Source organism: Apis mellifera, linkage group LG6 (genome assembly GCF_003254395.2).
Source record: "Apis mellifera strain DH4 linkage group LG6, Amel_HAv3.1, whole genome shotgun sequence".
In the NCBI taxonomy this organism is placed as follows: domain Eukaryota; kingdom Metazoa; phylum Arthropoda; class Insecta; order Hymenoptera; family Apidae; genus Apis; species Apis mellifera.
The window spans coordinates 15,897,806-15,920,391 of NC_037643.1; the positions used below are offsets into that span (position 1 = coordinate 15,897,806).

General features: G+C 25.4%; 1 protein-coding gene across 9 annotated transcripts; it reads right to left on the minus strand.

Annotated features, from left to right (window-relative positions):
* Positions 1 to 2,561: 2,561 nt before the first annotated feature.
* On the minus strand, positions 2,562 to 15,891 carry LOC100577020. Of its 9 annotated transcripts, none has more exons than XR_001703311.2 (5): positions 9,121 to 9,353; positions 8,209 to 8,503; positions 5,823 to 6,029; positions 5,190 to 5,391; positions 2,562 to 2,725 (listed from the first exon to the last, which is right to left on the minus strand). XR_001703311.2 is itself a non-coding variant. In XM_003251622.4 (3 exons), the coding sequence occupies exons 1-3, from the start codon at positions 15,399 to 15,401 to the stop codon at positions 7,272 to 7,274; spliced, it is 387 nt and encodes a 128-aa protein (XP_003251670.2). In that variant the 5' UTR covers positions 15,402 to 15,888; the 3' UTR covers positions 6,931 to 7,271. The 9 variants fall into 9 exon arrangements, 2 of the variants coding, with proteins under 2 accessions (XP_016768092.1, XP_003251670.2); XR_001703308.2 differs by lacking the exon at positions 2,562 to 2,725 and adding an exon at positions 3,026 to 3,589 and having other exon boundaries at positions 4,853 to 5,391; XR_001703310.2 differs by lacking the exon at positions 2,562 to 2,725 and adding an exon at positions 3,027 to 3,589.
* Between the last annotated feature and the right edge of the window lie 6,695 nt (positions 15,892 to 22,586).

Here is a 22,586-nt window from a genome sequence, read left to right on the forward strand (position 1 = left end):
TTCAAAGTTAAAAGTTGTTTATTATAATTTTTTTCATAAAAATTTATTATAAATTTATTGTAAAAATTTATTGTATAAATTTAAAATAAAGTCTAGGAATGAAATGGAAGAATTTTTCGAATCTAAAAATTATAATTATTTTTCTATTATAAATAATTCTATAATTATAATTAACAAAAAACAAATATTTATATATTTATAATTTTAGAATATTTAAAAATTTTTTAAAATCCAGAAATTAAGAAATTAAAAATTAGAATTATTTTTCTCTTGACAAAAATTCTTAAAAATTTATTTACTATAACCTTACGATTTCGAAGAAAAAGAATTTTTCAAATTCAATTAAAAAATTGAAAATCAAAATTATTTTCTTTTGTAAAATAATTCTTTTTAATCTTGGAACAATTGTTACATCTTCAAATTAGTGTGTCCTTTAGAATCCTTAGAGGCTTTTGTAATTTCACAGTGCAGATAATAGAGAGGAAACACATTATGTGCCTTTCAATAGTCTTGTCTTCACAATATCAGTAGCTCGAGGAGTATAAAGTACAATTAAAGCCAAACCAAGTGAACACGAGTTAAGACAAACATTCCACGAAAGCTTTGTTCTAGATCTCTATTTAATGTTATTGAAAATTTGTTTTCTGGTTTAATCATCGAATTAGCAAAGATCAAAATATACACCGTGCAAATTAATGTCTTTAGATTGTTTTAAGACATCAAGGCAATGATACAAAGATTATGATATTTGTATTGTTTTATTTATTTTCGAAGTTTTCTCAGTTATTATCGAGTAAATATAAAATTATATACTTATATATTTTTATTGTATTTTTATTGATGAAAGATTTTAATTTTTAAAATTTGGATAAAAATAAATGAATAAATGTCGATAATTTTAAGAGGTTAGGTATACGTAAGGCAATTATTATATTCGTATTGATTATTCAAATCACGAAATAAAAATTTGAAACTGAGAAATTATAAAAAAAAAAATAGATTTAGATCAAAAAAAATTTTACCTCTTTTTATAATTCGATTAATATTAAAACTGCCATATATATATTTTGATGAATTTTAGTTTTTTTATTTTTATAGCTGAAAATGCAGTTGTAATGTAAGAAACTTTTGTCATTTTTGACAAAATAATTCAATGATAACTTGATGATAAGATTACTAATATATATTGGCTGAATTATATTATGAGAAGGTAAAGTAGACAAGCCACTTCAAAGACAGTGCATATCTGATCATAAATGAAATTCTCAAATTGAATCTAAGATTTAATGCTTCCATATATTATATATAATTATAATTATTTATAATCAATAATTTTTTTTCACTATATTTATTCATATTAATCCTAATATGAATATTTTAAAAATAAATTTATAAATAAACACTTTTTTATCTAATTATTGAAAATATTTTTCTGCACATCTTATATAAAATATAATAAATAAAAATAACAAAAAAATGACTTTTTTATTTTCCCCAATTAAATTATTCAAAAATTATAACGAACATTACAAAAAAAAAGTTTTTTTAATTTTTCTCGAATAAATTCTTTATATAATTTCAAATAATTCCTGTGTAATTACGAATGCAAAAATTCCAATTGAAACCATAAAAGAAACCAATCTTTCTTCTAAAATCTTTCGTTTAATCTTTTTCTTTCACTATTAACGAGCCATAAAAATAACATTTCCAATACTTCCACATAAATAATTTCGAAAACAGGAAATAAAACTTTTCCAATATCGTTCCTTCGTTCCCATATCTATGAGAACCGATCCAGATGGCGTGTAAAGCGATCTAAAAGGAAGAACGGAGGAGCCATCTTCCGTTTCATCTTGGCACAAAGAGCAACATGGATTCTGCCTCTCATTTCCCTAGTCATATCCGGCAAGGCTTAGAGGAACAACTGTGAGTGATTCAAAATGTATTTTTGTTTGATAGACAGTGTTTCCAATCGCTATTCGAAAAAATTACTTTATCAGGATGGAAAATTTTTCTTATCACGATTTCTGACAAATTCAGAAATTTGAACGATTGAGAAACGAAAAAGGTAAAGTGAACGATACTTTAATATATAATTAAATAATAATTATCTATCGATAGTGTGTATTATTTAATTTACTTTTTTAATTAATCAATCGATTGATTAATAAAAAGATTGATTAAATATAATATTCAAATTACTTTTTAGTATTCAACTTTGAAATATAATTCGTGAAAATTAAAAGTATATTGCAAACATTGTGAAAATTTTATAATACAAATGTTGCAATATTTGTATGAAATAAATGTAATATAAACGTAATGATATTGAACAAATTTGCATACGTATATAAATGCAAATATTGATAAAAATTTCATATTCAATTGTATATAAATTTTGTAATAAATACATGTGTTAATTATAATCGGTAAGTAAAAAAATAATCGGTCAATAAAAATGAATTAAATTTTATTTAAAAAAATTATTCTATTTTTGATTTCCATTCTTTTGTGAATGTAAATGTATTTTGCATAATTTTCAAATTTTTAGTCGTACAATTTTTTCAACGGATCTGCACAAAAAAAAGCACATGTTAACAAAAATAAATTGAACTTAGTTTAGAAAAATTATTTGATCTTCATCTTCTTCTTGAAGATCTTCTTCTACACTGATATCTGGATCCAATCATTTATATCATTTATGTCATGAATGTATTCTGAAAATCTTTAAAAAATATCTTTTGTTATTCAACTCGAATCTTTCTCGAAAGGAAATGGCGCGAATATTTTTCAAAGTGACAACTAACCAATCATTTTTTATTATAATAAATTACATGAAAAATCACTCGTAAAGCTACAGAAAGATGAGTTAAAAATATTAAATATACAATTCTTTTGAAAAATTTAATTTAATTTATCAAAATTAAAATTAGATTAAATTAAATTAGGTTAATTAAATTCATCAGTATGTATATTAAAGCATGTATATAAAAATAATCAAATAATTTACAAGATTAAATTTATTTATTGTTTAAAGAGAAAATATAAATTCAATATCGATTTGTAAAATAAAAGTTATGACAGACTGCCATTAATAACAAAGTAAATTGACAGATGGAACTTGTTTCGAATGGATAAAGAATTGAAATTAATAATTCCAACATTCTCGTTTGATACTTTGGTCTATTTCTTCTTATTTAATTGTAATACTTAATATCAGTTTCCAATATTGTCAATAAAAAAAAAAAATACAAAAAGATAAAAAATTTCATAAATACAAGATAAAATTATATAAAATGATTTATTTGTAATTGCCCAATGTTTTTTGTCAAATTCGTTAAATAAAGCTGAAACGAAATTTTTTGTAAAAAAAAATATTGTTTGAAAGTTAAGAATCTTTATTTTTAATCTATATTTTTAAAACACCTTGTATATTATTTCTGTCTTTCTTGAAAAGAAAAAGAAAATTTAAAAAAAAATTCATTTTATTTTCTAAACATGTTATTACTCTGCCAACTTTCCAACGTTTCCAAGATGAAGATAAATTAGAAGCAAAGTCACTTTTGATGAAAACGAGGTGCGATATTACCTGGAAAATTCATTTAACCATGAGAAATATTGTTAAATGTACGAGTTGTAATTAGTAAAGAAAAAAAAAAATAAACAAAAATAAAAATAAAAAAGTAATAAAAGTCTGAATTTTTCTATCAATTTATATTTTTTTTTCTTCCCTCAGTAATTAATATAAATGAAATTAATATGCTTCGATTAATCAAATTATTTTAATATGATTCTTTATTATCTATCTTAATTGCTGGAAATAAAATTTATTCGGTTAATTGATATCAAGTTTCTCAATAATTTTTATAAAATTTAATTAATTATTTAATTAAATCATACAATTTATGATTTATGAATTTCCACATCGAAGAATTTCATTTGAAAAAAAATTTACATTTATATTGAAGTTTCATTTTGTAAAATTAAAATTCAAAATGAAAAAAAATTTCTCTCAATCAACATATATATATATCACTAACGTATAATTAAATAATAAAAATATTTCGTTTAATTTATCAGAATAATAAATAACTTAACAGAATAAATACAAAAATAAAAATAAAAAATAAACAACAAAAAAGATACGATAAATAATTAATTTCAATCTGTCTTATAAATAAAATGAAAATTAATTATGTTTATTTAATAGGAGGAAAAATTATCAAAAGTAACTCTTAATCTCTACATCTTTTAGCTTTCAACGAAATGAGATCGTGAGACGACCAATGTCATCGTACTTCATCCTTATTACTAAGGATCTTAGTGAAGTGAACATTCAAGATTTTCATAATCTCTCTCCAAGATAAGTAGGGTTTCTACTACGTTGAGAGCTCTACTTCATTGGAATGGAGGGATAAGAAAGTTAGAACTAGATACAGAGTGAAGAACCATCATCGTGATACTTAAAGAGGTACCATACAACCGCAGATAACAATCTTATTGAGATATATTGTATCTAAAAATAACCTGATAATCTTAATAATTTGTCACTTGTTATTCTCCAACTGTTTTTCAAACAAAGGAGATTAAACGCAGATTAAAATTAAATGAAAGATTTAATATTAAAAATATATTTGACTATACTTCTTATTTTTTTCTATGATTATTTTATTTTTTTCAATTCGTTTATATGTTTATAAATTCATAATATTTTTTTTTTTTTTTTGAAATTTTGTAAATGAAAAAAGCTTAGATAATACTATTTTACTTATTTTATGTGATTGTTAAATTTTAAATATTATTCAAAAAATATCAATGAATTTTTTTTATTAAGTATTTATTGGCCATTTACTTTCCAAGATTAAATGCTCCAAGCGGCCGGAAGTTGACTTTCAACGAGCTCGAAAGCTACTGGTAAGCTAGAATGTTGGAAAGTCGTCTTTGGATATCTGGAACAGCTTTCAGATATCTACTTTACCTACAGCGATAAAACAACATTCTTCTTGCAAAATACCAGAACTCTCGAAGAAATAAACAAGAAAGAAGCTCTTTTCCAACGGTTGATAAATCACTTCGGATTATTAAAAAAAAAGAGAGAAGAATCACATTTTTTCTTCTGTATCGTGAAACAAAAGGAGTCATTACTATTCAAGAACAATACCAGAAAAATAACAAAGATATATATATACATTGTTCTAAAGAAAGATGATTGATGAATGAAAAACCACAAGTTTCTTCAACGTGTCATCTTTGAAAAACGAAAACTGTTAATTAGCCTCTTCTGCAACCACGATCAATACTCTCTTCCACGCTTTTTTTAACAGAGATTTTTCTGGGTCGTGTACTTCTTTGTAATGGAGAAAAGCATCGTTGTTGAGAACACGTGCATTCCTAAGAGCAATCGACTATGTATGAACACCTGTTACGGCTGAATCATAACTGATCGAGTGTAAAAAGTAAACTACTGCATCTTAAATGTAATTTATCTATATATATTTAATTCTATTATTATTTCTTAAAGAATTTTCTTTCATCTATTAATAAATTAAGTAAGTTATGAATAAAAAAATATGCAAAAATTTTTTAATTTTTCAAATAAGAATTTATCTTGATAAATATAATAAAATAATCAAATAATTCTAAAGAAATTAAATTTTAAAAAAATTAAAATTAGCAGAAAAAAAATATCGGACAATTTCTTGAAAAAAGAAAAATTTACATTTGAACATTTTACACAAATATAATTTCCTAACCTATTTTTCCTTCCGTTGTAATTTTATAATATTACTCAATATTGCAAAAACAAAATATTCGATATTTACCATTTTTCGTGTACAGGAATAAAAGACAATTTGTTCTGTAAATCGATTCTATCGATTCCCAAACCGTGCACGACATTACTATCACCATTTGACACGGGCAATCTCTCAACTTTGACAGACACTGCAATGAACTTCACTCGTTCCAACTGAAATCTCGTTCCATCCGTGAAAGCTGATTTCTCTGTATAATTCAATCCTCTAACGTATCTGGTTCGGTCATTTTAGAAATCAAAATTAGATACCAAATTATTGATGCAATAATTTACTAATAAATATTAAATCAGATTCCGCTAAATAATACTACTAATTAGAATTAATTCTATCGTAAATAATTCTAATTAACCTATAATTCGTATTGAAAGTATTTCAGAAAATTTACTCGATATATCGAGAGATTTTGATTTTAAATTGAATTAATTACAAAGATAAATTTTAATTATTAAATCGTGATAATTAATTACATTAGAATAAATTAAATAAATTTAAATGAATTATGAAAATAAACTTACTGAATTCGTGTTTAGAAATATATTATTTCGAGAATTTTCTTTCAAAAGTATTTTTTCTAAAAAAATTATATTTATTTTATACATCACTGAAATCTTTAAAATAAGATCGCAAGATGGCAGTAAGAAAAATGTCACTAACGCAATGAAAGAACTTTAGTATTCTGATAGGTTAACCGAAATTATGAGGTTACATAGTGGTTGTATACGATGTTACCTCGAATAAAAAGCAGTGTAATAAAACCTTATAAACTGAGAGTTATAACAGATGATATAACTTTCAGTGCATCTATTAAATCTGTTTTCTCAAAGTTTATTTGCTTTTTCAGTATCATTTACAAAAACAGTACAATCAAATTAATTTTCCTTAAATTCGCTGTAAAATAAATAATTAAAAATATTAAAAGATTATGTAATGAATGAAAATAATAATAATTATATAAAAAAAGTTTAAATTCTCTTTCAAATGCAATTTTTATAATATAAATTTTAGATTACAAAAATTGTTTAAATTTGTCTCTTAATTTAACATTAATATTAAATTTGAACGTTTATATTTTAATTTAATTTTATTTCAAAGGGAGATAATTTTCTAAAGAAAACTTTTGAGCGAGAAAAAAATGAGAAATTTAAATTTAAAACAACTGCTCACTATTTTTCATTTAACAAGGAAAATTAAATTTTTAAAATTTACATTCACAGACTTTGGAATAAATGATTATCAAATCAATCACTCATTTACATTTTCCTATATATTAGCTCGTAATTCATTTGGATTCCAACTGGCTAGGTAATTGCTTTTACCTTCACATTGCACTTTTTCATAAAGATTATATCTCCCACAATTTACATATCAAATTATTCATAATTCTCTGATAAATCTTCATGAAATAGAATATTTAGTCACTTACATAAAAGAAATACATAGTCTTCGCATGAATCCTCACTTACCTGAAACAAAAAATTAAATAATAAATTAGTATAAATATAGATTTTCTTTTTTTTATAAATTTTTCAAAGTATTTTATCTTAAATCTTAAATTAAGATTTAAATTTTTCGTAAAAATTTAATTTAGAATTTTAATCCATTAATATAAACACATTCTAAAAATCTTATCTTTCGAAATTATATTCGGTGGAATTTCATCAAGTTCTCAATATGAGAAGACTTAACCTACAAAAACCCATTATCGGCAGTTTTCAGCTAACCGTAATGTCGCACAATGATAACTAAATTGAAGAAGAATAAAAGAAATATCGGCTTTAGGAACAGCATAACACATATAGCACGCACGAAGTGAAAATTCTAGGTCAACTATTTATAAAAAATATTAAATCATTTCTTCACAATAGTAAAGAAAAAAATATCTAATCTTCCTTGGTTACATTAAAAAATCATTTGTAATTTTTTAAATAACAAATCAATAATCAGCACTCAAAATGAAAAAAAAAATATAATATAAAGCAAATAATTAATTCTGTAAAAATTCATAAAAATAATTCAATGTCATTTTCTCATATCTTTACAACAGCAAATAATCTATCTTTAATCTTCTTTATAAAAATGATTTATTATCCTATCCAAATAATAAATTAAAATCTATAAACGACATTCGATATAAAAAAATTATATAATAAATAATAAATAAAAAATAATACATAGAAATCTAACCTATATAATAAACAAAATAAAATAATTTTCTGAATATAATGCTCAATATAATACTTATGAATTTATGAAATTAATTTGATATTTTTTTTTTTATAATTGTTTCTCTGCAATAGCATTATTTTTTCATTATAATAAATCAAAATCAATGTTTAATAATCAAAATAAAAAGTATGTATACATAAAACCAAATAATAAAATAATTTCATACCATTTCTTCGTTTGGTCGTTTCAAGTCACTTCAAAATGTCAGCAATGTCAACACTGCTCTTGTAGATACGCGAGAAGCAGTGAAATAATGAGTTCGAATAAATGAATGGAGTCATTAATCGTTAATAGCAGTGCATTGAAGTCCAGAATGGGATATAAAAAGAAAATGAGAATTCAGTGAAGGAAGGATCGAGGATTAACATGAAAAGATAGGGATAAAACGTGGTTTTGATTCTTTTAACTTCTATACAAATGAGGACCAATCACCAAGCTTTTCCGCAAGACCTTGTATTTAACTAAAAAAAAAAAATAAATAAATAAATAAAAAATATATGCTACAATATCAATCCAAAATAAGTTTGCTTTTAATATTTTTATTAATTTTAAATTATTTTATACACGAAGATAAAGTTTTGATTAACTTTTATTGAATTTTGTATAAATTATGTATCGATATATGTGTAATTTGTAGTTGGAACGAAAGTTAGGTTAAGTCTTATCAGTGCTTATATGATATATGAGTTGGAAGATTAAAATGCAAATCCATTGTCAAATGGAAAATGATAAACGATGAGAGAGAATTAATAATTCGTTAATTTGTTATGTTTTACGAAAAGAAAATTGAAAACATTAAAAATTCTTTTAATATAGTCCTATAATCTTTAATCTCAATTTGAAAGTAAAAAACTCTTATAAACTCTTATAAAATTAGTTTTTCTCGAAAATTATTTTTCGTAAACAAAAATGAAAATTATTCGCAATATAATATTTATTTGTAAAAGATATCTTCAAGAACAATTCTCTATTATTCATCAAATAGATTCGTACGGATAGAAATCTGTAATACAATTTATCTTGGATTGCACGACATTGGAGAAAAGCCATTAGACAAATATAGATGAAATACAATTACCGCTGAACAAAGATATAAATCTTCTAGTATTATTTTCAATGTCTAGATCTTGTAACAACAGTCTTATTCTTAAAAAAATTATTAAGAAAACGTAAATATAAAGAAAACAGTATAAAAACAAATAAACAGCTGAGATATACGTAAAAAAATTAGACGATGCAATAATAAATAAAATATAAGAAGAGATACAAATAAAAATACAACACACGTCATTTGACTGCTCAAGTACGACTGACGAGTTTGGGGATTCAAGACAATGCAAATCTCAAATTTCGTCACCAGATGGCAATATTGCACACAAAACGAATTATATCGTATATTTTACGATATATAAATTATTATAAAAAAAATATCAAAATATCAATTTCTGAAATTTCAGAATCTTGTATCAATTATCCAAAAAAAAATCTGGAAAAAGGAATTTTGAAATATTGTTAAGAAAATTTATTTATTTGAGAAAAGTGACGAGACATCGATTCTATTTCTCAGATAATTTATGATTCGTCTCTGAAATGATGTAAATTTACTTGTGTGCATGAATTTCTTTTGGTGACAAATGTAATGATAATAAATGGTAAGTATGGCGACGCAATGGGACTTCCACAACTTTCAAATGCTTCAATACATTCTACGTATTATATTAACATGAAATTTCCATTATCATGGAAAATATCTACATTTTTTTCTGGTGTAATTTTTTTTAAATTATTTAAAGTTAATGAAATTATTTTAATTTTTATAATTTAGATTATTGTTGAAATAATGATTATATATAATTAACGTAACCTCAAATAGTTATTCGACTGGAATATTTTTTAAATGCCATGAAAATGTTGTAAACATTCATAAAGTTTCGTTAAAGAAAAATCTTCTCAAATATATTTCATATTTAACGTATTAAAATTAAGTAATTTTTCAGAAAGAAATTTTAAATATGCAATTAGTTTTCCATACTTCCTGATGAAAACATATTATATCCAGTGATAAATTAGAACATTCAGGATTTTATACTTGTCCCAACGATAAATTGAACTCTCCTGTTGAATTCGTTCAACTATGCACACGTGAAATAGGCTAGCTTCAAAGTAAATATGACCTTTACAGATGAATACCTTCATGTTTCAAAGAAGATAGAATAGCATGATTATTGAAAATGAGAACGATCTTGTCCGTTGGAATTAATTTTTATATTTTTTTTTTTTTTAATATAACGGATAAAATTTTAAAAAAAAATTTATTTTGAAATTTTGTAAAGAAAAATGTGAATAAAATATGAATAAAATATGAAAAGAAATTCTTCTAATATATATTTTTAATTACAAAAAATTAAATTTTCATATTTATAAAAAAAATAATTTTAATTCTATATTTTTATATTTCAGTATTTTGAGAATTCGTCATTTTTTAAATTTCATTACGTATTACATTTCCACACGTTATCATAATTTAAATTTTTTTTTACTATTCTGATTAAAACAAATTTAATTACAATAATAAAATCTGATTCAAAATTACGTACAATTAACCATGTGCTAATAACAAAGATTTATAGAAATAACAAGCCCGGAAAACTGAGATAATCTATTTCAAATCTGCTTTATAATACAATTTCTATACCACGCTCTCTAATTATGTTATTTCGTATCACAGTAAATACAAGAATCCTTAATACGTCTAACGTATAATCTTTGACTTTATGTATCATTAAAATTACAATGAAAATTTTATTTTAACATATTTTTCTTGATACCTCTTATCAACATTTTATTACAGCCTCTATAAAGAAAACTCATGTCATGACCTATACCGATAACAGTATCTATAATTACAACGTCCCCCTGACTCGCTCGTAAAGTATAATTACTCATAAATCGCCATTTTCCTCGAGTCGATATCATGTTATATACGCAACATTGGATACAAGATTAAAGAAGGAAAGTTGCAGTCGTCCGCGTGAAAATGGAACTTGGCATTTTATGTCGAAAAGCACTTAGTAAAAAGAGGAAAAAAAGAAAGAAAGAAAGATATATCATATTATTAGTGATCGTTATCGACGTTGCAGCAATTTCGTAGAGAACGAGAAACAAAATAGGGAATCAGGTTATTTGAATAAAGATGTAGTTTTATTGCGCAAAATGTAACAAATTGCATTTTCACGATATACGTTTTACGAACGAAATGCAAAGTTAAATGTGAAAAATATCATAGACTTCGCATATAAAAAGTTTGAAAGGAATAAGAAAGTTAATCCTTTCATTTTGAGAAAATTCTCTTAAGTTAAGCTCTTTAGAACATAACCTAGAACTCGTGAGCAGAATAAGGAAAATTAATTTTGAAATGATGAAATTACCATTTGGAGAATGAAATGAGAAAATTGTAGGTAAACCTACAAACAATAAAATAATTAACATTATGCGAATATTATATTTGATATATATTTTGAATAACACAATATTTGTTAGTTGAATTTCTGCTGCATAAAAATCTATATTCTACTCGTATAGCATAATATAACTTTGTACGTTGTAATTAAACATAAAATTCTAAGCAACAGATATATAAAAAAATAATTGGATTATTTTTACACATTCACTTATACTAAAATAAGTTTTCTCATTAAAAAATTCTTTTACATAAAATACATGAAAATATTATAACTAAATATAAAGTTTAAAACAATAGATATTTAAAAGAACAATTAAAATCTTTATATTCACATTCATGTATATTAAACTACTATTTTTTTTCAACAAGAATTTTATATTTTATATAACATGTATCAGCATCACAAATTTTATAATTAAATATAAAATTTAAAGCAATAAAACAAATCACAATATTTAAAAAAACAATTGTTATTTTTACACGTTCACATTTATTTATATTAAAACCTTACTTCGTTTAATATTTTCTTTCGTCTATTTAAGATAACCTTCCAAACGAATATCACTAGCAACTAAATTATACACTGACACTCAATAATTCCCTAAAAATTTCCTAAAAAGAATTCTATATTTATATATTTTCTTGCAATGAATAAGAGGTTATAATAAGAATAAATGAAGATTGTATATATGTAGAAAACTATTAAATAAATTCTCGTTAAAATTGAAGATATTTTTTTTTTTTTAGTGGAAGAAATTTTTTTACTAGTGAAAACGAAAAATTACTGTCTCAACTTCAACGTAAATAATAATAATAATAATAGTAATAATAATAATAATAAATTAAATTAATAATATTGAGAAACAACATCGAATCACAATACGATAAATCATTCTTGAAAATTCCATTATATATGTATAATGCTTTTTATATATACGCATAATAAAATCTTCGAATCTCTAATTATAACTCGTATATTATTGAATTGATATTGGTTTTCGATAAAATTCAATATTATATTTTGTTTTTAACTATAGTGACCTAATAATTAAAGATCAAAGCTTATCAAGTGTAATATTATATGCCTAAAATTATTTTATGAAATATTGATTGGTTTATATTTAGACAGTCAACCACTGTTTTCATCCGTGGAATGTAAAAATATCTGAAGATTCCAAATGAAAATAAAAATATTTAACATAAATATCTAAAAATCCAATTGAAAATCAAAATATTTAAAATGAAGGTATAAAGAATTACTATTATTACTTTTTCAGAAATTTATAATAAACATTGTAAATTCCTTTCTAAGTCGAATGTCAGAGAATATAAATAATACAGAAACAATATTAAATTAAGTGCACTTATTTCACTTGTATTATTATTTATATATTTAATTATTTGTATATTTATTTATATAATAAGGAAAGAAAAAAAAAACGTAAAAATTGTAAGAACTCGCACAAATATATAACACATAACCTAAATTATGGAAAATTGAACGAAACACGTGTTACGGTTTTAAACAAATTAATTTTTCTTTTCTATGCATTTTATACATATTTTCCACGTCATTATTTTTATTATTTTTTATTTCACTTAAATTTTTATTTATGAAAAATAAAGTTTTGTAACATCAATTAGCATGATAAAACAGGTAACATAACATTAAATATTTTGGTATACTATATTGTTTACAAACATATGTTAACAAATTACGAAAAAATTTTATTTTATTAACCATAAATTCATAAATAAATATGTTTCCATATGTTGTTATGTGTATATATATATATCCAAAAATTATTTGCTTTAGGTTATGTTTTATTTTTTATATTTTATCTTTTATATAGATAAGAAATATTCTATTGTAAATAAATTTTTTTTAACTATCACTAGTCCATCTTGATATAACAATATTAATATATCTTATACGCAATTTATTTATTAAACTGGGTTAAACAGGAATAACTTATTTCAATAGATAATTTTCACACATGAATGAGCATGATGATCTACATTTATCTTTGTTTTACATTCTTCTTATTTTTACTCATATAAATATTGATTTATAATTAAAATAAAATAGTTTTTAACATTTATGTATAGTATATTAACACAATACACAATTATTTATATAATGAATATATATGAAATGTATATAATATTATATATTTTATAATGGATAAATATATATTGATTTTTGAATATGTAATTATTCTTAATATTCAAATTTATTTATTTATTTTGCTAAATTTTCTTTAAGATCTTTTTTTTTATTAAATTTATTTTTAATATTTTATTTAATTCTTTATTAAATAGAGATATAATACAAATTTTTATTAATTATTTATGTTAAATTTAGAAAATAAATTAAATTATTATTTTTTATTAAATAATTAAATAGCTGTGTATTTATTCTATAATTTATAATAGAATTGAAAAAACATCAAAATATCAATAAATTGAAAAATAAATATTGAAAAATAGAAATTTCATTCATTTCTAATTTAAAAATATTTTTAAAAGTGCGAAGCAACAGAAGAGATATCGAATATCGAAATTTTCAACTTTTCATTATCGATATACGATACGAAACTATGATTTATTTTGTCCATTCAGAATATTCTGTGATATTCAGAAACTGTATATTTTAAAGTACTTGTTAGATTTTGTTTGCACAAGAAAATTTTAAATATATTTCCTTTTAGTTTTTAAGAATCGAATAAATTGAGGATAAAAGTTGTATATTTTACGTTTATGACTTGCTGAACTTTTTATGTGTTAACCGGAAAATTCTTGAAAGAATATTAAGAGAACAATATGGTTGAATATATGGTTATGGTTGAATATATGGTTATATGTATGGTTATAGTTTATTCTGCAATTATTATATATGAGAAATATAAAAGATTGATTAAAAGATGAAATTCTAATTTAGGAGATTTTATAGTTACATTTTTTATTCCAAATTTGAATCAAATATATTTTTAATCAAATTTTATTAAATCATATTAAATCTTATACATTTTGTAAATTGTATTATGCTTCTTTAAGATCTTTTTTCCTCTAAACATTAGTTTCATTTTTAATCTCAAGAAAAAAAAAAATTCTATTTTATATTTCATTCCTTTGTGATTTTACATGCTTTTATTTATACGTATAATGCACAATTCGAAATTTAACACCTATTGAAACATCACAATATTTATATCAATACAAAATATCTTTGACGAAAGCACATTTCCTAAATAAAAAAAAATTACAGTCTAAATAAAAAAAACTAAAAATATCCTTTACAAAGATTTTCAATCGTTCCACCAACCTCGAGGTTAGTGACGAGTTTAAACCGACTTTGAACTATTTCAAATCAAATCGCACATCGATCATCATAGATACGTGTAAACTAACTTTTCACTCGAGCTCGAACTTTGGAGGAAATCGTTTCAAGTTCAGAAATCTTCATGCTTCTGCCGCTATTGAAAACTCCAACTGTTATACAATCCACGTTTCCATGCTCTTTCAAAAAATACACTTTCGATCTAAATAAAAAAAAAAAAGAAATCTTTTCATCGGTGTTTCCAAAGCATTTCTCGCTAGCGATGGGTTTAAACCAACTGTCGAATCAAACTATCGACACAAACTCACCTTTCATCGAGCTTGAACGAGGATCTGGACAAATCGCCCCAAGCGCTCATGCTTCTGCTTCGCCTCCTGTACGAGGATTGCGGCGCGAGTAGCCTCGAGCTGCTCCGCCTCCTCGGCGCCAAATTCTCCGCGTGGAAATACACTTTCGGCGCCTTCTGCTGTGCGTTCGGCGGCGTCGAGCTCGGCGTGACCGCCGTCGACGTGACGAGTTCCGGCAGTGCCTCGTAGTCCCATGCTCTGGCGCCCATTTCGAGCAGGGGGACCGACGAGGCAGCGTTCTGGCCTCGTTCCCGAGGCTTACGCTGGTGAAACAGGGCGAACAGGTGACGGAACGTCGACTCGTTCGCCCGATTCTCCCTCCTCCCCGCTCGAAGCTTCACTTTCTTCGACTTAATGTCTACGATTTAATACATCCGTCGACCACCAGGTGGCTTCTCCATCACTGTCACTGTCATCGCGGGTTAGGTGGGGGGGACACGAGGGTGCGTCCAAACGTCGTATTTAGACGCGTCGCGGATCACTTTGAAATTGTTGTAACGGTTGCACGACTTTTGATGCTTCGCCATTTTGGATTTTTTTATTCTTGGATTATTCTTTTATTATTGTTAAGATTAATCACGATGCCACAATTTTCTTTACGTTTCTCTTTTAATTTTAACAATCGAAAGTGAATTAATAGAATTTTTGAATTATTTTAAAAATTTGCATTATACGATCATTTTGATTATTAATTTTTTAATTTTTCTTTTTTATTTGGTTTATAATTGATAAGATTTTTTTTTATTTCGATCAAAAATGGATAGACGGAATTTTTTAAATATACAATCGCTCGATCTTCTTGAGATTTCTAGTATTTTTTTTTTTTTCTAATTTCGATATAAATCGAAAATTTTTATAATTTTATTTGACGATATATAATTTCGATTCGCTTCTTTCCTTTTAAAATAATCTTTAAAATCGATTTGTGGTATTTTGGGTTGATAGAATTTTTAGAATTTTATTCGAACATCCGATCGTTTGATCTTTGACTCTCCTTTTATTTTATTTCCTCTTTTTCCCCACTTAAAATGGCACGTACGTGTGTAGAATTGAAAAATCTTAACGTTTGATTCTTTGCTCCTCCTCTTCCATTTCTATTTTTTTTAAAATCCTATAATCCTATATGTAATCGATATCTATATTTATTCTGAAAGAAGTATCGACAAAAAATTTATTATTCTTTCGTGCCATCTTTTCGTTCTTTTCCTCTTCCTCTTCTCTTTTCATTTTTACTTTTATTATTATTTTTTATTTCCTTTTTTTCCAAAATAATTTATGTTCGATTCCTCTTCCAATTTTTGATTTTTCCTTTTCTTAAAATGATATATCGATTTTAGTAGAATAATATTTTCATTCTAGATGAATCGACAGAATTTTGTTATTTTTCGAAATCTTCTTCCATTTTTATTTTTAATATGCAATCGATTTATTATCCTTTTTCATTAAATAATAATTTTCGCGTGATCTACAGATTTAATAAAATCCGAACGATTGAAAATTTTCTTCCCTCCTCCATAAATCGATGAGAATCGTGTAGAAACGCGCGATCCTTTCCTTAAAATTATATTATTCGATATAAGCCATGAATATTACGTTGCCAACAAGTAGCAACGACCACTGCGATAAGGTTAACCAAACCAAGGTTCGAGAGCAATTTGTACTTGGTAGTTTGAGGTATCGGAATAATTTCTAATCGATAACTCGATGTATCAAACTTGATGCATCGCCTCGCCTTTGTACGTATCACGTCCTTAGATATATATATATATTCAAATTGGTTAACGAGGATCTAATTTGTTTTTATTCAAAATGGAACGAAATAGATTTTTGATTCGTTCGAAAATCTCTATTTAATCTCTATTATTATTAATCAATTTAGTCGATCAGAGTAACGAAGAAATGCAAAATGCAGGATTAAAGTATACACTTTGAATCTTGAATTTCTATTCGAATTGGAAAATTGCAAATCGTCCTCTATTGGGCTTTTCTTTTTTGTAAATTCCTTAGGTGAGCCCGGTAACAAGTGCGATAACTCTTATTTCCGTTCCAAAATGCATCGATAACGTTCACTCGTGTATATATCGCAATATCGAGGTAAGAAGAAAATTATCTAAAAATTACGATAACATTGAACAATCTAACGTGGTTATATATCAAATGTGAACAATAGCATCAACAATAATCTCAAAATTAATTTCTAAGTAAATTTTATATATATGTATATAGTCTATATATGTATGTATATATATTTAACAATAAATCTGGAAAAAATTTCACAAGACTTGCAAAAGTTCTTTTTTTTTTTTTTTGTTTAAAAATTTTCACTGTCTTATATATTATATATCTTCTATTATACGTAACAATCAAATAACAATCAATCTCATGTAAATATGATCATAATCGCGCTCCATTAGCCATCGATGTAACGAACTTGTGTACTCGGCTTGATAAATACGTTCTCATTGTTCCCAGGAAATTCGACTGCAACCGAACAATCATTGTTTCTCTCCTCCTCTGTATTCTCGTTATTTCTGACAATATCTTTTCAAGCGAAAACACGTATATACACACCAAGAATCATTTTTCATATCGGATAAAAAAAACACGAATGTGTCGTAAATATACAATTGAAATGGAGTTACTTTTATATATAGAAGATTTAATTAATTGATCGATTTTAACGACCGGCTTTTCGATTGACAATAATTCAAAATAGCTTCTTGTCACAACGCGATAGAATTCTAATTGATATAAATGAAATCGTATAATGGTCGGAATCGAAGATCATGATCTTTTAAAAATTCCACTCGAGTTATATTTCGATCGATCTGTGTAGAGAATCGAAAATCAATATAATATTTTTTGTTAAAAGTATACTTGATTGTTATCTTGATTGATTTAAATAAAATCAGGATTATGATTACAAAATTAATATTTCCTCGATACTAATATTTTTTTCTTAATATTCCACGATTGGTTGAATCGTACTACTATAAACATTTTGTTAAAAATATTGCGACAAATTGCGAAGCGATCAATGTATTCTGTTACTTTAATATCGCCACTTTATATTTCCAGACCAAAAGATATCATTAAGGCTTATTATTTAATGTGCGTGTTTCGAGGTTATGTTCGATTTTACTTCCAGATTTCAGACCGGTAATAAAAATCTCCTAACGTACGTCACCTCAAACACGTCAGATTCCTCGCGGATAAACAAAGATTATATCACTTGAAACTGCACGATATTATTATTATTTCTTTTTAAACAAATAACAACAATCGTCAACTCGATAAACATTTATCGAAATATCATTGTCTATTTCGTCATCATCGGTCTCGGTATTCATCATTCCAAGAACGGACCTAGTATTGTTTGACTTGATCGATACGGAGTCATAAGTGAAAGAAAAAAATATTTTACGAAACCTTCTTCAAATATCTTATTCAATCGTCGATCCAACGAAATTTGTCTTCGTAATGTGAATGATCATTTGCACAATATTCAGAAGTTCGGTAATCAGCTGATTTCTTCGAAAGGGAAATCTCACAAGATATTTAACAGCTGACAGATATGGTTACGCTCGATATAATGACAACCGAAATCTTCAGAATCCAGGCACAAGTGTCAAAGATCGAAACACAGCGATTCAAGCAGCGAAACATATCGACGTATTACATACTGCATCGGCCTTGACATAACACCAGTGTCACAGCATTCGTTTTAATTTTCTCAATATTGTCATCACACGCAATGAAAATATTCTTTCTGAATAATTTCTCTGTTTTAAGACATAACTAATCGTTGTCCTTGAGCCGACATTACGTTCAAAACCGTAACAAAAACTCGTGCTTGAAGAAAAAAAACGAGAGCACGAGGATTTCGGTGAATGGAAATGGCGGATCGGTAACCACCTATACAAGACTGATCACGGTCCCGATAATATACACTTTGGCCTGTGTCGCTCTCTCAGTCCACTGAATTTTCACTGTCGAGGAGCCAGCTCGCAGCTCACCACTCCGTACTGCGGTACATTGTAGCAGTTTTCTCTCGTGCTCGACCACCCCTTACTCTCTCTCTCCGATCACTCGACTCCCCACTCCTGCGTCCCTCGCTTTGTCTCTTTCACTCACTCTTGCTTTCCGCATCTCTCTTTAACCTCATAGAATAAGATTTTGGTAAATTCGTAGGAAATATTTGGAAAATCGTTTATAGGAATAAAAATAAAGTATAAAAATTTTGGTCGAAGCTTATTCATTATGATGTTTATTGAAATTGACATTAGATGAATCGAGAAGCAAATAGAGTGAGACTACGTTGTCTCTGTTATGCTTCTGTACGCTTCTATCTCCGTCTCACTTTATCTGATGCAAACTTCAATCGTTCATAACTTAACAAATAAGTCTCAACCGAAATTTTTGTATTTGTTTCGATCTTTAGAATCGATTCTCTAAAAGACACATGACATATTAACGTTATTTATATGTTATAGATTTCTTTGTCTGACTTGAATCACGCTTTGCCACTAGTTCCTTTCTCTTCCATCTCACTTTAGATTGAAATGGCGCACACATGCACGTGGCGCCGCCGTTGTCAAGGCGATTGCGCTACCCGGGATGTATCGTTATTTTTATATCTTCTCATCATCTGTTAAATCCTTTCTGTCAATTTCGAAATCGCTGGTGATAAATAATCATTCGGTTAAAGCTAAACAATTCTGACATGGATCAATGTTGATTATCGATGATAAATGATGCATGTATTATATTTGAGAATAAATTCGTATTACAAGAGAGTATATAGTTTGAAATTTGTTCGAAAATTATAAAAATGCTGTTTTATATATGATTATTTTATACCGTCTTAATATGATACATGGATTGAAGATGATTCTTATTATAACTTTTGGACTTTTCTTATTAATATAGGAAGAATACTTTTCTCCATTATGAATAAGTGATGAAAGTACTTAGAAAAAGTTTCTTATGGATTAAAGAAAATTAGGTTTTTTTTTATAGATGATTTTTTTGGAGAATTTTTTAAGAATATTTTTAAGAAAAAAATTATATTTCAATGATGAAATTTAGTTTAGACAATCGACGTTGAATTTTTTTGAAACATCGAAAGATATCATAAAATGAAAAAAAATTTCAGAATTACGGGATGAGATGAATGGGAGTACAGCATCGATTCGCAATACGTCGAGGAAACTTGCGTAGCGAGCTTGCGCCTTAGTGATAAATGTAGCGCGAACTTCAATAAGCCACGTGGTTCATCGTTTGCAATGCAGATCTACCGTGTGTCTCAAAATAAAATTAGACAAGTATGCAAGTATGCAAGTATTCGTATGAAATTTATTTAATAGCAAAAAAAAATTATTTTATTAAAAAAGAAGAACAATTTTTACGATTTGTAATTTTCTATCTATATTAATTTATAAAATTTATTTATGAAATTTTATTTGTTTTATAACATAAGTTATTCCTAGATAAGAATATTTATTAATATTGTTAAAAGTTCATTATTAATGTTAGTTAAATTGTCATACTAAGAGAGACCAAGTAGTATAACTCAAAGATAAGTCTGTCACTCTAAAGATTGATCCATAATAAAATAATATAGATAAAATATGACATTCGAGTTCAATTACAAAATTATAAAAATGAAATTATAAATGAAACATTGATTAATAAACTAAGTAATTTGCTAAATATTATTCAATTATTTTTTTACCTATGTAAAATATTTGTTATCAAGCAAAAAATTGAAGAGTTACCAATATCTTTATCTTGTAAGAATTCCAGCAATATCCAGTAGCGCTCTCTAGAACGACAGAAACATAGAACATTAAAGCTCGAAGCTTTAAAAACACAAGTGAAGCGGTCGATAAAACAGAGAGATATCAATTTCCTCTCAAGAGTTTCATTCTCAATTATATCTCATTGACCTATATAAAGAACTTTTTGAAGAAACAATATTCAGGAAAACACAGAGAATAACTTTGGTAAATAAATTACAAATTGCCTCGAAACAAAAGATAAAATATACATCTCGAAAAAAAATAAAGAAAATATAATTTTAGTAGAAAAATTTAACAAATGTTGTAGAGAATATAAATTCATTTTCTACTTTATCTACATCAGAATAAATTTCGCAGGAATCTTCGATAAATTCCAAAGATTAAAAAAATATTTTTATTAAAATGGAAAATTTATTAATAATTAATAAGAAATTAAACGATAAGTAGGAATTCAATGTGAATAATTAAATTAATTGCATTATATTTGTAATTCAAATTCCATAATAATGTTTCAATAGTCTGTCAATAACATAATAGCCGTTTGCTTAACTTATTCGCTAGCTATTCAAAATCCACTAATTGCACTTACTTTCAAGTATACTCTCACAATTATTATCATTAACAAAACATTCCATAATTATTCGTATTATTCGACGATTCGGTTGAAGGATTTGGATTATACGTATTTAAATGAATCACTATAAAATATTAGACGTAAAATATCATCATGTAACAATTGAACATTAAATTACCGTTTATCTCATATAGATAAATACGATTTTTTATTTTATCATTGGAACTTGAAAATTTTTTTAAAAAATTTTCATTTGTAAACTTTAATTACTTTAACACGATTAAGTTGAGAATGAGATTAAAAACAAATTAAATTTTGTTAATTAATCCTTTGTCTCGACTTTAATCATTCTTATTAGTAATTATGTTATATGTAACAAAAGACAGGATATTTTTTTTTGATCTTTTGTCCGCATCATCTATTCAAAAATTCTTAATTAATTTTTTAAATTGTTTAAATTAAAATGGAAAAATTGAATTTGTAATAATATAATTACATTTTTATCGTAATTAATTCCGTAAATAAAAACTCCATGTTATGAAAATAATATTATTATTAAAAATGATACAATGATTAAAAATATTTCACCATTTTTATTTCATTTTTAACTCGTCTCTTGGTATTTACAACTTTATAGAGGGATTCTATATACAGCCTCGAGACTAAAAGCAAGTTTTGTTTAATAAGAAGAGAAAAATGAAGGTAAAACACATTCTCGTAGGGAAAATAACCGTGGAAAGGAAAACTTGGCTTAATTTAGATGACAACAGAACTCAAAATGGCAATATGCTACTATGCACAGTATACAATCATGTAAATTGTTAATTTACACGACCCAATTCCTTGTAAATTTTCTGCTATTCTTATATTGTGGCATTTTGATGAATATGAAATATAATATCAAGTACTTCTTTATTATATTAATATTTCAAACTTTGATAAAATTGTATTGTTAGATGAAAAAAGTTGCTTCAATCGTTTTTCTCTACATTTATCTAAGATTTTTCTACAACATTGAC